Raw genomic sequence first — 18,657 nt, 5'->3', positions numbered from 1 at the left:
CTGAATGACCTTTCTAATTGTCTGTAAGGTGACTAGCTCACAATATCAATTGGGCAAGGAAAATACAGAAGTAATATAATCGTACTCAGTCATTTCCTCATTGATATAATAAATCTACAGTGCACCATTTAGAATTGATGCATTCTAGTATAATTTAATATTTAACAACTTATAAAAAGAAAACCTTCAATTATTTAAAATTTTAGTTACATTTAACAGTAAAAGAACTAAGTTTAACTCTGCACTGTAGGCAGTCCCATGTGACTAATAAAAAAGCACTTACATGGATTTTTAAACAATTAATTTTGCATCTCTCACAAAATAGACTGTGTGGTAATCAATAGCAGACATGGACCACATAAATCTAATAAAGCCTAGGATAAAGCCCCGAGAGAAATTTTTGTATCAAAGCAATGTAAAGATAAAATCTATTTCATATAAGGAAGTGTTTGTAATTCCTTTATGGTGTACACAATATTACAAATACTGGAAGTCTAGTATTTAGAGAGTAAGTTTCTGCCAACATAGGTACTCTATAAGTACCATACAGTTTAATGGAAATTGAAATACTGTGTGAGAAAAAATACGAGAAATTATTTTTTAAATTATGTTTGTAATATAATAAATTATGCATGGGAGGAGTAGTTCGAATAAAGCCGATTTATTGATTCCTGCTTACTTCACAAAGATATTGTAAGGTCAAATGAGGCAGTATCACTATATATGTGATGTTATTTTATGTAATGTGCACTCCTATTTTCAATCCAAGTAATTATTTTTATTTTATTGAATTATCCATACACATAGGAGGAGTGGAACCTAGATTTCTGAATTTCAAAGAATTAGAAATGCTGCATCAAATGGCAAATATGTTTAGTGGTCCCATTCTGCCAAAGCTTTTTCAGCTAGTTAAAAAACACCACCAAAGATAGCATATGTCACAACTAATGCTCAACAATAGGCTAATGTGTAAAACTACCCAGGGGAGTGCCTAATGTTCAGTTTTCATGGGAAATTTAAACAAAAGAATCCCCTTGTTTTGTTTGAGGGCCAACAATTCACTAGGTCAATCAGAAAGTACAGTTATGAAATCAAAAGTATGTTGATTATAGTCTGACATTGTCTTATCCTTTAGGTTACATCAAATACTAGCCAACTCTGTTCATTCAGTCAATAAAGTAAGTTGGGGCAAAAACAAAAACAAAGAAAAATGTCACCAGTTCTGCCTCTCACACCAAGACTGGTATGTCTGAAGACCGTTACAATGACCATTTGAGAAAGGGGGAGGGGAGGAAAAAACTCACATTATTATGGAACTTTAAACTTATAAAATGTTTCCACATTCTGATTTGAGCCTCTCAACTATTCTGTGATGCAGGAAAGGAAGGGCTTATCTCCACTTAATAGGTAAAGAAACTGAAACAATCTCACATAAAATAATTGTTTTTCAAGTTTTTAATCACCAAAGTATTTAATAGACCTGTTATGTTGTTATAATTTATATATAACTCTGCCTTTAGAAGATAAACAGTAACTGCTCTTCTGTTGCTTTTAATTCAATTAATGAGCAGAGTTGAAAGAACAAAGAATCCTGGGAATATTATAGAATGAGGAACTTACTCCCCACTCCCTATCCCACTAGCTTTTTTAGTTGTTTGTTTTTTGGTTTTGCCTGTTTACAGAGTATCAATGATACATATAAAGGGAAGACATTGCTATTCACTGAAAGACATCCTGGGCATATGGCTACATTTATATTTTGACAGTTACTTACACAAACTTCATTAACATACATTGTTCTGAAGTATCTCCAAAAATAAAAACCGTACTTTCTGCTAGATTTACTTGTTAGACAAACTCAGTTATTGTATCTGGTATTTTGTAAATGAGTTATTTAATAGTATCAAAGCAAAGATAAAATATGTCTTCATAGTCCAGTCTCATCACTGGGGATCTTGACAAGCAGGAAAGTAAAAGGGCAGTTTGTGAACAGTGCGTGTGTGCAGTAACTAGTAATGAGCACCCACAAGTTTGAAATCAGAATAGGGATCTGAGTCAAAATATGTCTCTACCAAAACCCTATTCCAGCTCGCCGGCCCAAACTAACACATACAAATGCATTGTATATCTTATTCTCCCCCTTATAGCATAGTTATTTGTGTGCATGCCTCATTCCCTTCCATTACCCTTCTGTGTCACTTCTACCCCTGACTCTCTAGTCGTGAACACAATACTTTGTACATACTAGGTGACCAGTGTTTGTTGAATTGAACTGAAAAGTGAACAACAGGATCTCAGAATTTCCTAGTGGCCATCAGTGCCCCCAAGGCTTGCCTGAAAAAGAAATCACCACTACACTGTACCCAACAAGTGGTAGTATGACCTCTGCTTGGAGAACGCTAATGAAGGGAAACCCGTTATTTTCAGGCTTTTCCATCCTAGATAACTCTAACACTAGGAAGTTTTTCCTGACACTGAGCTTCAATAGATTTGGACATTTTACAGCCAACATTATGCATAATTTCCAATATCTTAATTCAGTTAGAATTTCTTTCAAATTTCAGAAATTAATTAGCAATACATTTTATTCAATATAAGGGGGAAAGTTTTAGTACATTTACCTCTCTCCAGCAGGCTTATCCTTTCTACTAACAATCATATTTTGTAGTTACGTAATTACTAGTAAAGTGTCAAATGTAAATTCACCTCAGAAGAATGGTAAGAACACCTTTACGGGAAGCAGAGAAACTATGTGTACTAAGAGAAGTAAAAACTATTGCTGGATCTTCCCCCATACCCTACTGGCAATGTTGCTGGGACAGGGGAAACAAGAATTACAATGCAGATCTTACGGTATCCAAGCATGGTGAGATAGACAATTTTCTACCTCACACCTGGGCACAAAGAGGGCATCCTCAAGAATTTGTACACCTGCTTCTAACTGCACTGCCTCAGAAAGAGACTCCCCATGGCAAAGATTGGGGTGGGGGCATTAATTCAAGAGTTTATAAGGCATAGCAGGTAACTGACAGCTGAATTAAAGACATCCAAAAACAGGTGGGGCAGTCATTAAGCTACAATGCCTTGAGAAGTATACTCTTTGCCCAAAGTTTACTAAATAGTTTCTAGAGCAATTTGAAGTTAAGCTTAAGAAAGAATGGAAAGGAGTAGCTATCCACCCCACTTTTCCCCTAGCTGGGGTTTTTCTGGCATCTTGAAGCTATCTGCCATTGATATGAATGTGTTTTGAATGCCCACAAGTCCTTCAATAAAAAGCCAAATCATTTTGTGACTATATTTTTCCATCTATAGTTATTGATCCTAACATTAAATAAAATGACTACTTTCCTAGAACTAGAAAATTACATCTTTCTTGTGGGGAAATAACACAACCAAAATTTATCAAACATGGAAAGATCTCAAATTTGGGACATTTGGTTTAGTTCAACACTGATTTGAAAGCTAAAAATCTAGTCATTTGTCTATATCAAATTCCAAACCACCTTAGATAGCTAAGTGTGGATTATTGGGCGGGGGGAGTTGTAGAGATTTATTTTAATGTCTTCTTTTCTGTTTCTACAACTTGTACTTTATCATTCAACAAATGATGATTTCTATCTTAAGAGAAAAACAAAGCATTCCTCATAACATTCAGGCATTCCATTTCCTAGCATATCCACGGCCTGTGGAGGAATAAGGGAGGAGCAGGCAAGGTATATTACTGTCAGCAATGCAGACAGTTTCGGAGTGCAGCAGTTGTATTGAGTGAAGTTACTTGTGACTCCCCACCCCACCCCCACATCCCAGCAGTTGCAAGCACAGTACAGTTTCAATGAAAAGAATAATCCTGGAAAGTGGAAGAAAAGTTGAGAGAGAATTTTTTTTCCTTTTGCACCAAGAAGCACATAGTACTACTTTCTGAAGTTTTTTGGGGGGTGGGGGAGGATCAAACTTAATAAGATTTTCTCCTTGCTATGTGAATTTTCTTGTACTAACGATATTCTAAACATGCTCCAAAACATTGAGAATCTAAGTGTTTCATAGTCTAAATACCAACTACTCTTTATCCATCCACATATCCACATCTCATTTGAAACTAGAAGATTGTGGCCATTTTATATTTATTCCACTTTCTTGCTTCCTATACTTAGAATTCCTCAAATAAGGTGACTAAAGAGATACTATTTCAAAAAGAAAAGTACTCGAATGCAGTGAGAACAAACTGAAAATGAGAACAACACTGGAATGAATGGGATTTTTTGGAACTGTATATATAGAGGGGCTCTTTTCTGGAAGTGTTATTTCAATTCACCACATCATGACTTACAGTGTTATTTAGTTATTAGTAGTCAATAGGAATATGGGAATGGATACATCATCCAATCGTTACAGTCTTGGTTGTCTCCTATGCCTGGAATGCCCTCTGTCTGCTTCTCTTAGAATTCCCAACTTCCTTCAAAACTTTGCTCAAATTCTGCCTTCTATAGGAGGACTTCCCAAATTCCCTCAGCTGCTAGAACCTTCCCCTCTACATTTATTTTCAATATATTTTGTATACATATTGGATATATTGCTTCCCCCACTCGATAATAAGCATCTTGAGAACCAACACTATGTTTTTGCCTTTTTTGTAGCCTCAGAATTTAGCACAATGCCTAGCATATGGTAAATGCAAAATAAAAATTTGTTGACTGACAGAAAGACTTGACAATCCTCACTCAGGAAAGGATTTTGCCATTATCAATAACATTTTCTTCATTAATGGACTATTTGACCTTAATCAAGTAAGTTAACTCCTTTGTGTGTGGCTGTTTGTGTCAGACCAGTTTCCCTGACTGCCCTCACTTTGGCACAAAATTATTTCCATTATCCCAATCGTTCACATAGAAGTAGAAGAAAAAAATTGCTACATGTTTCACCTTAGCTACTGGGAACCTGACTTACCCTCTTTCTGGGCCTCAGTTTCCTCATCTATAAAATGGACAAGATAATCTCTAAGGTTTCTTCCAGCTCTAGCTAAGGAAGTGTCTTTTATCTGGAAAAGTGACACTTAATAGGCAAAAATAAATATTCATAAAACAAAGGTTAAAAGAGGTTAGAACTGTTTCCAAAGTTGAAATAGTAAAGCTTGCTACCATATTGCACTATTTGTTCCCTGCCAAAACATCCATTTCCTCCTGTGTAGATACAGCTTCAATGTTCTTAGTCATAATATCACAGAACAAAGAATAGAAGGCAAAAAATGATGAGCCATTTCCCCTGTCCTCCACCTTCCAACATGCTCTATCTGGGACCCCATCACACAGTAGATAAATAAGTTCTAACATAATCAAAAGAGTTTAGAGATTCACATTAGGATGGTCCTTGAAGGTCCACTTGTACGCTGAATCATGCAGCTATGGCCTTTGATAGATGTCTCTGATCTAAAGGAGCCCAAGAAGATCAGCTCAGTTCTTGAGGCTGCTTCAGTAATTCAGGGTTGGCCTGAAGCATTCAGAATTCCTGTACCTTGGCTTTCTCTTTTCTTCTCATCTCCCTCTATTGCCCCCTACTCCTTCCCTCACAGATCTCCCCTCCCACTATTCCAAGGCCAATCAGTCCCAGAGATGATTGGGCTTCTCTGATTTTCTTCATTCAGTCGTTCATACCAATTAGATATTTACTGGAGTCATACTATATGTAAGGACTTGGAGCCAGATAAACAGATTGATAAGATATAACCACTGCTGTAACAGAGCTTACAATCTAGAAACAGCTCTCATCTAATTAAAAAAAACTTCCTATTTATATAGTAGCTTATGGTATAAAAATTGCTTTAGTTACAACAATCTTTTTAGTGGATAGTGTAAGTATTAATATGCTCATTTTTCAGTTGAGGAAATTGAGATTCAGAGAGATTAATTTGTTCAAGCTCATAATAAGTTGTGAGGCTGGAACTTGAACCCAGGTCTATTGGTCCAACATTCTAGCATAAGACATCCTGCCTCTTAAGGTAGGAAAGCTTATAGTTTTTTCCAAGTGAGCAGTGACCTAGAACTACCTTGAACCAGGCCAAACCTTCCAGGTCAAGCCAAGACCATCACTTGAAGGGAGGAAAAGGAGAATCTTGCTGCATTCTAATCCAGTGTTCGGTAACCCTTATTAACATAGACAAAAAACAAGACTTCATCAAAAGATATTTGATGGGGAACCTTCAGCCTTGAGGCCCCACATGGCCCTGTAGCTCCTCAAGTTCAGTCCTTCGGTCAAAGGGCCACAAGGGGCCTAGAGGCCTAAAGTTCCCCACCCCTGTGTTAGACAAAATAACCAACATCAAATACGGTAATTCAGGCAATTATAAAAATATACAGTTTTAACTACTCTAAGAAGCAAAGTGTAATGCTCTTACCCACAAAGCTCATTCATTTCCAAGGGAATTCCATACATCAGGTCTACAGAATAAATGGCTGACAAACCCTAGGACATATTGTAAGTCAGAACTGGGTAGCTAAAGCAAGTTCTACAATTTATTCATGATAATAGAGAGTCAGAAGCAACCATGAGAACAGCTCCTAAGCATGGTATATCTAGCTGGGAAGTTACCGAATGGACAGATATATGGAACTTGGGGAAACAAGACAGAATACAGGAGGGGAGTGTAATATCTTCTGCCTTCTCTTAAAAACTCTAATGCCCATTGAATCAATCCTCTTCCCCCTGAAACAAACTTTATTTAATATATTCTCCTTGACTTGGCAATGATGCCTATCTAACTGGTGTTCCATCCCTTAGTTTCCAATTCTTCTTTACCTCCATTGATTGACATAACAGTAGAAACAGTACAACCATCTCTCCTGAAAGATTAGCACCTACCTAGTTTTAGCTTCAGTTGGGTCTCTAGACATTCTGCAGGCTAAATAGCAGGTAAGAGCTAAAACTCATTTTGGGGGTTTGCACTGGTCCTAACAATTATTTCTTTTTTTTCTTTTCTGCTCTGTGAGACTCCAGTATTTTTTTTAATTATTATATAAGTCCCCTTTCCCTCAGGGCATCAATCAAAAGTAAAATGTCAAAATCTTTATATTCCTAATCTGTCAAATTCCTTATCTATATTCCTAATCTGTCTCACCCCACCCCCAACATACACAAAGAGACACATATACCAAAAAGAAAAAGAAAAACTCAATCCTCCGGGCCCCACCCAATTTAAGCCCCACTGCTGTCACAGCAGTAGCTTCTGCCAAGATTAGTGTCCCCTGCACTGCTGCTGCTGTGTCACCACCAGGCTTGCCAGCAGGAGCAGCAATCCCCTGCAGCTGTGTGGAGGCAGGTTTTTTTTTTCTCCTCCAGAAGGTTTAAAGATACAGTTGAAGTGGAAAATGCACCTTCTATTTTTGTCAAGAAAGGAACCTTCCCCTTATTCTCCCCCACAAACTCTTTTCTAGGGCATCCAAGAGAAACTGAGGCTAAAGATCAAGTCCTCTGAAGGGGATGAGAGGGGAGGTGGAGAAGGTCCCCAAGCATTCAGATGTGGGGGTGGAGTAAGGAGAGTAAAGAGGCGGGCAAGCTAGGAGGTTGGAGGTGTGAGAAACTGCAGCAGAATCTCTACCCTCTCACTTCCTCCCTTCTTGCCTCCCTCCCCCTTCAATCAGGTCCTCGTTCTCACTCCAGGAAGGGAAGCGCCTGTCACATGTAGGGGAAGAAGACTCTGCCCAAGGCTCTCTGCAGAGAGTTGCTATTATTGGGATATGCAGCAGCAGCATGAGACAGCGGCAGGGCTCCTGTCACCCAGGAGTACAATTCCTCCCAGAAACCTAACCCGATGAAAGATTTTAGATTTAAATAACCATCCCGCCTCATTGGCCCTCCCCCACTGCACACAGATATCTATTCAATTCATTTGAAAGGAGTGAATATGAAGGGGTCGGAGACTAAAGAGGAAGGTGACTGCACCTAGTTTGAGGTATCTAAGAAATGCACAACCCTCCCAGGAGGGCCCACCATCCTTCCTATCCCCGGACACAGACACCACCACCACCACTACCACTACCCCCATCCCGCCTGGGGTGGGGGAGGAAGACCCACAAAGGCTGCCTACTTCTCTCTCCATCCTCTTCCTCCCCAAGGCGGTTGGCAGTGGTCCCGGCCTCCTTGCAGCCCCCAGCCCCACCACTTCTCAACCCCACGATTTCTGCTTCGACTCTGAATGGTAGGTTCCCTTTCTTCCCTTCGATGTAGCCTTCACCCTGATAGTACCGACAGCCAAGTCTCAGGAAGGGGAGGTCACCTCTTGGGCGAAGCGTTTCTCCCGGGTCTTTTTTTTTTTTTTTAAATGCTGTGCCTGCAGTACTCTTCTGCTGACGCAAGACACACGCCTCTCTCCTCTCCTCCCCATCCCAGTCTCCCCTGCACCCCCACCCCACACCCCATTACAGAGTTACTGAACTGACAATGACTCCATAGTGCCTGGCAGATACCCTATACTGCGATATATTTTACTTACACACACACACACCGGCGGAGTAGGGCCCTAGTGCTTCAAGGGTAGTGGAATGGATGACAACGTTGGAACAAATCATCTTTCACTGAACTGAGACTGAATTGTACTGGAGGTGGGGTGCGGGGCTTTCCGAAAGCCTTCTCCACCTTCTGCATTATCAAGACAGACTGGCTAACAAGCACACAATAAAACCTGCATTGCCCAACGAAACTGGGTTCATTAAAGGCCATCTCCCGTTCCATGGGGATCATTCTATGAAAGGGGGGGCGGGGACACTGAGGCAGAAGTGGGTGGTCGAGGAAGGACAGAGAAGAAGCTTAACCTCCAGTCCCCCGAGGTTTTTCACACTGGGAAACTAAAATGAGTTGTAATCCCAGGAAGGGTTTTGACTGTAGCATCTCCATGTACCTTATCTGGTTCCCTTTGTCCACCTCCGCTCCAACCCCAGCTCCCCCTCTTTATGCCCCTCCCCCGAGCCCCAGGTCCCTGCACCGCAGCAAAAAGGACCCAGCACAAAGCTCCCTGAACAGGCAGGCGAGAACCTTTAAATATGTTTCAAGCCCTTCAAAAAGAGGGTGAAAGGGACCTGACAGGGATTAGGGGAGCAAGGGAGGAGGGTCTTTCCCAAACCCTCGTATATATAGCCTACAGGAGAGAATTAGCCATTCATCTAATGTGGATGACACAAAAGAGAAATCAAAGCTGACACTAAAAGTTTAGCCAAAAGAAAAAGGCATGAGCTTTGCCCAATGAGGCTAGAAATCTGCTTTTAAAAATAGATGTTTCAAATATGCGGTCACTACGGTACTAGACGGCAGCAGCTGATGGTACTCGGAAAAGAGGCAGAAAAGTGGAGTGGGAGAGGAGCGTGCTTAGGACCCCGCGGAAATCCTTGCTGCTGATGCTAGTGGTGCCGCCAATGCCGTAGCGGTGCCGGTAAATGTGCGAGCGCGAGCGCCGTGGCCCCGCGCGGCGGCAGCCGTGCACAGAGCAGGCACCTGCTAGGGACAACTTGAACCCCACGGCGAGGGGTTGCCGGGCACGCCAGCTATGTCTCACCTCCTCGGTGGTTAACTGCAGCTTTTGATCTCCGTGCCAAGTGCTTCCGAACCCACGGAAAAGGAAGCAGCTTAGGTCCCTAGAGGCAGGCAGCCGCTCACGCACAACACACACGCACACACACGTATCCCACTCCCAGGGATTGTAGTATTAAGCTGTAAGCAAGGTGGCAGCCCCTAACAGACGTACATCAATGTCTCTTTCCTAAAGTTTATTCTCCACTCTGCAGCATCCAATAGCTGCATTTTTTCACCTCTCTGAGAGAGCTATTTTCAACTGGATGACTATCAAAAGATAATTTTGCAAAGCAAGGAGCTACAATTCAAAATTATTGATGGTGCTTCCCTAGACGGGGAGAGGGGGCGGGGGAGGAAGAACCCTGTGTCCCGAGGCTCAGAAAATCTCTTTTGGCAAAGCGGCTGAAGAACATCCTGAAGGAGCCTTTTATACCGGTGAATATTCACCTTGCAGGCTCTGAACCTTCCATAATGAGCCCTCTGGCTATCACCCCTCAGAAGACTGGCATCATCTACAACCCACGAAGCAATAACGTATAGTAGTTAAGAGCTTGTTCAACATCTGGCTAGGGGGTGGGGGTGGGCAGTGGGGGGAGTTTCGGATCACCGCAGGACTTTCTTTTTACGACCTAGTTTAAGTACTGTCAGGTGGGTTCACTCAGAAGTTAACTCCTTCTAACAACCTGGTTGCCCAAACTGGCGCTTAGTTTCTATTTATTTTAAGAGACGAGGGGAAAAAATAATTGGAGTCTACACACACACACACACACCCCACACACACACACACACACACATATACAGTGACTCAGTTATTTTAAATCATCTTGTTGGGTCTTTAAGGTTGCACCAGCAGCAGCTCCAGGCCTATTTGACACGTGTGTGCCTGTGTGTGTGCAGGCACTTAAAAGTGGATGAAGCCACGAGACCTCCAGTCTGCAACCCTCAATGCTGAGTCACAAATAGCGTCCTCTGGAAATGAAATCTTCGGAATGCTCTTTAAAATTAGCTCACAGCTTTACACACATACACACACACACAAACACACACACACACAAGATATCCACTTTTTTCTGCATTTTATGGTAATTAAAGAGTATGGATCTTAAGTTGATTCCTGCAAGCACAAACATTTTTATCTAACCCTATGCCCTCCAAAAGTAATTTCCCTCACATGCCTCTGACTCCACCGCTCTTTGGATTTAAAGTATGACTTTAGCCCCTCAGCCCCATAGGCCATTCAGTCGGACCTTACAATGGGAATAAACAATACAGTAGATTTGCAATTCAAGCAAGTTTACTTAAATGAACATTAATTAAAAAAAAAAGAAACCTGTCTCTCATTTTTGGTACAGGATGATGACCACTCCCTTCAGGAAATTGAATGTATTTTTAAGTTTTTAGTGGTTAATTATTAAAACCTAGTAATTCTTGGAATTAGTCAGTTCAACAGAAACTTCCTAAGCACGACCTTCCCATAGATCTGATCCCAAAAGAATTAGGATCTTGTTTCATATCCCGCCTCCTCTCCCCTCCCAAAAAAAAAAATTATTTGAATTGCAGCTGTACCAGCTGTAGACCTGCAATTCCGGAGGCATTTTCTTCTTAGCTGGCAAAGAAAAAAAAAATTTTTTTTCCAAAAACCTTCATTCTAATCCCTTCCCAGCCTCCACCAACACTGCCACCACCTTCTTGTTAGTTATAACCAGATCATTTTATCACACGACCACTAAAGGGTTAATTGTATACCTACCAAATCTGCTGTGGTCTTGCCTTGTTCCCTGGATAGTACCATTGGGGAAGATTTCTAAATGAAATCCAGTCCTGCAGTATAGCTGCCTCCGCCTGAGAATCCCCTTTAAATGATCCAAGTCCGTGACTGCAGGCCCCCTGGGCAGCCCCCCTGCTTCGGACTGACCCAGGTGGTCACTTAACAAAACCGGGCTATCCACCGGCAAAACGGGCACATTCCCAAAAGGGACTGCTGCATCCTGCACACCAAAATAGTTCCCAACTTCACCTAAGGGAGCCATCAGAAGATTCTGCTTTTAGAGAACAAGAATAAACAATAATGATGGTGTCAAACCCGGGAGATGTTAGGCGAGGTATATCCAACTCCCCTCCCTTACTGCAGTTACAGAGAGAAAATGTTCTTTTCTTCAATCCATTAAATGCATAAATAAAAGTAATATGCTGTTTTCACTGGCACAGGTTCAAGGTCAAACCACTGATAGTCTAAGAAACCACCACTTTATACTCACACACTGACATATTTATAAACATATATATGTATTTCTATAGATCCCCAGCGCTTAGCAGGCAGTAAGGTCTTCATCCCATCCGACCGTGATAAGGAAAAAAATCCGTAGTTTCTCCATTTGGTTTGAGATCAGAATGACCATAGCAACTTAAATACCTAGGCGTTATTATAGGGATTTTTAAGATGCACAGGCTACGTCAGAATTTATGGATCCTGACTCCAGGAAGGCATGCGCTGTTTTTACTCTCTAACAGACTCTGCAGACATCAGCATGAATCCTTCAAGGGGAAAAAAAAAAAATCTCACGTTGTAGGCTGAAATAAATCTTCCCCTCCCGCCCCCCCTAAAAAGAAAAAAAAAACTTTTGACGTCCAAATCTATTATCCGGAATTCTCCAGCAGGTCAGAAGATGTCCGTTGGCTTATAATTATTGACGACCAACAAGCAGATGAGGAAAACGTACGAGTGCCTGTATGCCTTCTTGGCTGGCGTGAAACAGGTGTTGCTTCTGCAGGGCTCCCAGTGAAATGTTGAACTCCAGCACTGAGCTGCGGCTCTTGACTGTATATCTCCATCCAGCACGCAGAGTGGCGCAGGAAGAGGCATTGGGCTGGGTTTAAGGTAGTCCTGACTGCTTCTGGGAGCATTCTCCAAGGTCCTAGCGCTCACCCGTACCTGCTGCAATACAGAAATTCAGTTCTCGCTCTGGGCTCTAGTGGGGTAGTCTTACCGCGGCTCTGCGGCAGAGCAAACATTTCAAGAGCTCGGAACTTCGTTTGGGATGAGGAACACTTGCGAAAAAGGGAGGGAGAGGCAGGAGGCAGTGCAATGCTATTGGAATCACAAGTGCTTTGGCCGGAAGGTTTCTTGCTTGGATTCGCAGGCTGCAGGAATCCTCTCCTCTAATAACGTAAACCGCAGGTTCATGCCTAAACTGAAAAATGAATTTTCGGGTGGAATTTATAATTCTTAATATTGTATTATAATTGTAAAACAAGATTTAAATATTAGTAGTAGTTTGGGGGACTGAGAGGGACTGATCTCACAAGTATGGACACAATGCCCGATTCCTCTTCTAATCCTATTCAATTGCTTACCTTAAAGAATTGCAAGCAGGTAAGCAAGGTAATTTGTACTTAGTGACTTAGATCACGGACCCTGTTCATATTCTCTATATTCTCCATATTCTTTCCATCTCTCTCTCTCTCTCTCTCTCACTCTCTCTCTCTCTCTCTCTCTCTCTCTCACACACACACACACACACACACACACACGACATCATATTTGATTGCCATTTCTGCGACTCTGGTGCCTTGGCCACCAACTTTTGCTGCAACCCCTGCAAGTAGTCAATCCTATAGGAGAGGCGCTAGTGAATTGCTGCTGGTCTAAGAGTTCAACTCTCACCCTAGAGGGCACTTTGGGGGAAAAGATCAGCATTGTCTCTCACCTCCCCCAAACCACGCCATTATGACCAATTGTGTTCATCTCGACCCCTAGGAAGGCTCCCTAAGTCTTGGGAGGGTATGCGGTCGGGGGGCGCGGGGGTGGGAGGAGACGTGGAGGGTTGGGCTTTAGTGTCCCCAAAAAATGTCTAACTGAAAAGAAAGCTGGACTTTTTTTAACCTGCCTTAGAAGCAAAATCGCCAGCGGAATTGGACGCAACTTCTTTCCCTTAATCTCTCCAGTGGAAACTGCACATTGAAACCTTTCTATAAACTGGGACTTTGAACAAGTTTCTGATAGCAACCAGCAGCGTACACGGGGCACAACCCAAGCGCGGAACAAAGAAATCCGCAGACCGCAGCCGCCGATCCGAAAGCACACAGCCCAGCGCAAGACTGGAGTCTTCCCAGTACTAGACACGTTCACTAATGCGGCCACAGAAAACACTTTATCTAGCCCGCTTTTGCATATTTCACTGCAACTCCCAGAAATAACTGCTCCATAAATTCTCATTCTCTCTTCTCTCTCTCTCTCTCTCTCTCTCTCTCTCTCTCTCTCTCTCTCTCTCTCTCTCTCTCTCTCTCGCTCTCTCGCTCTCTCTCTCTCGCTCTCGCCCCTTCGCCCCCTCTCTCCCTTCCACTCCTCCTTCCTCCCATTTTCCTCTCCCGCCCCCTTTCTCTCTTCTTTGTTCGCAACCCTTGAACACCGGCGGAGTTTCTTCCGAGTCTCAGCAAAGAAACTGAAAGTTCTCCAGACTTTCGCGAAATCCCCGCAGACTGCCAAACTCAGGACTGCAGGGCGTTCAACCGAGAAAGGAAAAGCCAACGGCGCCTACTGGGCAAAACAAAACAAAAACACTCGGGGTGGGGGGGGAGAGATGGAGGAAGGCGGCGGGGGGGGGGGGGAGGGAGAGAGAGGGTGAGAGAGAGAGAGAGAGAGAGATATTTTCGGAGGGGAATTTGGTTTCATCTTATTACACCCCCAAAAGTCAGGGACAGGAAAATGTCCTGGATGTTCCAGAGACACGCAGGTTTTGCTGGAAGATAAGAGCAGGGAGTGAAATTGCAGATTTCTTGGGCGTTGGCGGTGCCCGTGACCTAGAATGACCTTCCCCCCGCCCCCAGGTTGACGGAGATGTAGGGGGTTTAGGCTTCCGAGGGCCACCAGGAGGGGATCAAGGCATGGGGTGGAGTGGGGAGGGGGTGGTGGAAAGGTGGACGGAGATAGAATCATCTTTCCTCCCTCTCCTACACCTTTTTCCGCAGTGCCGGGTCAGCGAGCGTCTTGGGTTAGCTGCTCAGTGCCTCTTGCTTACTTTTATGAAGCATAATTACCCTGCACCGTAGTGGTATTTACAACAGTCACATCAACTATGGTACAGAGCAGACTGTTAACGATAACTGCTCAGTGGCTGATAAAAGCTGAGCAGGAAGTGTCAGCTCTCATAAACCACCCCAATAGCTTTCAGTAATCACCCTAGACACCCGGCCAGCATTACAGAAAACAGGGACATTGCTGGACCACTTGCATTCAGTGTTGTTGAACTTTTTTCCCATGACTTGGGTGGTGGGAGGAGTGGGTAACATATGTGAGTATCATTGTGCTTTGGGAGGAATCTGGACACATTTACAGAGGAGCAGTAAGACTGGGAATCTCCCTTCTGTCAACAGGAGCATTCTTCAGACTAAGTTTAGATTGTGAGTCCTCAGTGCGCAGGAACCATTTCTGGGTTCTGTAATAAGGCTCATGAAACTTTTATTATTGCTTCAAACTTCATGACTGTCATTTAAAGAAATGATTTAACAAGATCTTCCTCTCATAGCTTTGTTCTCTCTCTTTTTCCCATGCTTCATTCGCCCTCCCTTTAGCTACTACCATCTTTTACGCCTTAAACCTCCCCCTAACTTGTTTTCTTATCCTACTCCCTAGGTTTTCATTGTTCTCCTTTACCCATTATCTTTTTCATTATTTTTGCCCTCTCTTTTTTGGTCCCTTCTTTTCCTCTTCCCTTACCACATCTCTTTTCCTCATCCTTTTTCCTGAAGCTGACTGACTTTCTCAAAGCTCTCTCACATCTCTTCTTAGGGGAGCAGGGAGCCATCTCACGCTTTCAGTGCCACCAATATTTAAAAAAGAAATAACAAATGTCACTTGGTAAAATTGTCTTTGTGTTAATTCTTATGTTTCTTTACAAGTTATGTGTCTATTTCTCACATGTTTGTCCTCTTTATGAGTTCAGAAGAGGACAGAGATCCTGTATTTTTTCACAGGCTCATTGATTGTGAGAGCTAGAAAGGATCTCACAAATCATATAGTACCACTGCCTCCTTTTACAAATAAGGACTTAGATCTTCCCACAAGGTTCCACCCAGTGGGAGGAAATCAATTCTGTTAACAGACACTACTTCCAAACCTTATTGGTTTCTCCCTCCCCTTTCCCAGGCTACCAACTGCCCTCTGTAAAATGCTATTGTAATGTTTTCTCTTTCTTTCTTCCTCCATTCACCTGTGCTTGCTACCAAAAATGTAGACATCTGTCTTCTTTGGTTTAAACTTAGTAATTTTAGAAGTCAGTGATGACATTAAAAATCACTGTTTATTCTTATAAGACACTCTATCCTCTGTCCATCTCTATTCCATTATCACTATCTTCTCTATTTCCTGAACATGTAGTTTGGGTACGTCTTTGATCCTTCTGTTTCCTACTTACAAGCTCTTAGAGAATCCTTTCATTTTTCTCCCTTTTCAGTGATACTAACACAATAAACATTTTAAACACAAAATAACAAATTCCTAATTTAATCCACATATGTTTAGTGCATGGGATAAATATATCACCAAAAAAAGAACACGTTAGTTCCTCCACAAAATCCCACATACCTGACTATAGCTTCTACAAAATGTGGAAAAGTTAACCTCACTGAAGATACCCTGGAATGTGTATATGACATGTGTTCCTTTTCCTTCTTTTGTGAAAATTCTGGTCTCCTCCTTAATTACTTTCCCCTTTGTTTCTTTCAGTCTTCAACTTGGGGCTTCCTCATCTCTCTCAGTACAAAATATGATTCCCAAATCACTGTAATTATTATCTCTTATCATTGTAAAATTAGTAGTGGCACAGTGGATAAAGCACAAGGCATCAAGTCAGGATAGACTGAAGTTCAAAATTGCCCTTAGACACTTACTAGTTGTGTTATCATGAACAAGTCACTTAAATTCCGTTTGCCTCAGTTTTCTCAACTGTAAAAAAACTGTAAAAAAAATAGCACCTACTCTCAGGGTTGTTGAGAAGATCAAATGAGATATTCATAAGATGCTTAGCAATGCTCTGCTCTTAGTAGGTGGTATATAAATGCTAGCAATTGTTATTGAGTTAAATTCCACAAATATTTAATAAGCACTTTTATGCAAAGTTGCATCTTTTGAGGATATTACCTCAAAGTTCAATTCACTTGTTTGAAAAATTCCTAATGTTATTATTAAGATCTTACTACTTTCTAACTCTACTTCTTATCTCTTACCTTTGGATCCACATGTGTGATTTCATCAGAGTATGGAACTCCTAGTGTGGAAACTTGCATCATTGCTAGAGATTGGCAACTCATTGGTAATCAATAGACACTGATAGATTACGTGACTCATCCATAGTCACATATATCAGAAGCAGAACTTGAACCTGGATCCACTTGACACTGTTATGCTGCATTGTCTCTCCTTTCTTGCTTTCCCCTTTCCTTCCTCACTTTCCCTTTTCCATTCATATCATTTTTTTTCCTACTTTCTAGAGCATTTTTCATTTGGTCTCTTCATCTCTTCCTCCCCTCCCAGCCCCATGCAATCTTTATTGTCAGGCAGGTAAATAACGTAGTAATGCCTCCATTGCTTGTACAAGAAGCTGCTAATTTCAAATTATGTTATGCCCTCCTTGAGATTCTTCCATGGAGACTTGCTAGAAGCATCTTAATTTTTTCCATGTATGCCAAATAATAAGATACATGGTAAATAGAATGCTTACTGGGTTCTTCACCCCATCATCACCTACTTCCTTATGGAACTTATTTTCATACTTTTTTGCCTTGCAAATAGTGGCTGCTCAATTTCAAATCCAAAAAAAATGTATTGTCTATTAAATGTAAAGCACTGTCCTAGGCATTAGAGGTACAAAGATTAAAAACTGGGAGTGCCTCTCTTTGCTCTGGGGGGAAGATAGACCTTCAGTTTATTAGGAGGATATCTTATAAACAAATGAATATTATATAAACTAGAATGAAAAAGTCAACAAGAGAGATCTGATAGACATGATGGATTGAAGAAAAAGAGATTTACTACGAGGGGTGTGGGAGCATGGAAGGTAAAAGAAGAGATAATATCTAAATTGGGACTCATAAGGAAGAGAAGGATTTCCAGAGTCAGGGGACATAGAAAGAATATATTCCAGTGGTAAGAGAAAAACCTTTCCTCAAATAATCAAGAGTGGCAAAGAACAGTATAATATCAAAAAACCTAATACCCCAGTTTGGCCGAAGCATTAACTACAAGTAGTAAAATAAGCCAGACCATGGAAGAACTCTGATGTCAGAGCAAGGAGTTTTCAGTTTTTTCTTTCCATTATGGAAACCTACTGAAGGTTTTAAAACAGGCACAGCAGGTAAAGCATAGGACTTGGAGTCAGGAAGGTCTGAGTTCAAATCTAACCTCCAACATTTACTAGCAGTGTGACTCTAGGCAGTGAGACTCCTATCTCAGTTTCCTTATCAGTAAAATGGGAATAATAATAACATCTCTTTCTAGGGTTGTTGTGAATATAAAACAAGATAGTATTTGTAAAGCACTTTGAAAACCTTAAAGTACTATATAAATGCTTGCTATCATTATGGTTGTTATTTTTGTTATTAGGTGATATGATTACACCTGTGCATTAGAAAGATTTCTTTGGCACTGGTATGGAGAATGGTTTGGAGAAGCAGAGAGGCTAGAAATGTAAAGTTATTAAGCTCTTCCATTTATCTCATCCCTCACATCTAATCAGTTGATTAACCCTATGTCTTTTACCTTTGCAATATTTCTTACATCCCTCCCGTGATCTCAGCTCCCACTTGAACTGCCCTTGTTCAGGCCTTTGTCTTTTTCCCCATATGCTATTATAATAGGTTCCTAACTTATTTTTCTGCCTCTACATCTTTCTCATAGATGCCAAAGTGATCTTCCTAAATGCATTTCTCTCATCATGGCATTCCTTTACTAAAAAATCTTCTGCAATTCCCCATTTTCTACCAAATAAAACATAAATTCCTGATCCTTCTATTCGAGTTTCTCAGAAAGCTTTAGAAGGCAAATTTAGCTCCTTAGAAGTTAGCTTAATTTTCAGGTTCTATCAGAACAATGCTTTGACATTCTGG

At 41.5% G+C, this 18,657-nt stretch overlaps 1 protein-coding gene across 1 annotated transcript in view; it reads right to left on the bottom strand.

Annotated features, from left to right (window-relative positions):
* The window catches only part of FGF9 (fibroblast growth factor 9), a 37,699-nt gene extending 26,084 nt beyond the window's left edge, over positions 1-11,615 (bottom strand). The window contains exon 1 of the mRNA XM_036746858.1: positions 11,306-11,615. Within this exon, the coding sequence (XP_036602753.1) occupies positions 11,306-11,585 (280 nt within the window). The 5' untranslated portion in view covers positions 11,586-11,615. The remainder of the gene's footprint in view (positions 1-11,305) is intronic.
* Between the last annotated feature and the right edge of the window lie 7,042 nt (positions 11,616-18,657).

Source organism: Trichosurus vulpecula, chromosome 2 (assembly GCF_011100635.1).
Source record: "Trichosurus vulpecula isolate mTriVul1 chromosome 2, mTriVul1.pri, whole genome shotgun sequence".
Taxonomy (NCBI): Eukaryota; Metazoa; Chordata; class Mammalia; order Diprotodontia; family Phalangeridae; genus Trichosurus; species Trichosurus vulpecula.
The sequence above is the reverse complement of the archived record's forward strand: the minus strand, read 5'-3'. Positions and strand labels throughout refer to the sequence as shown.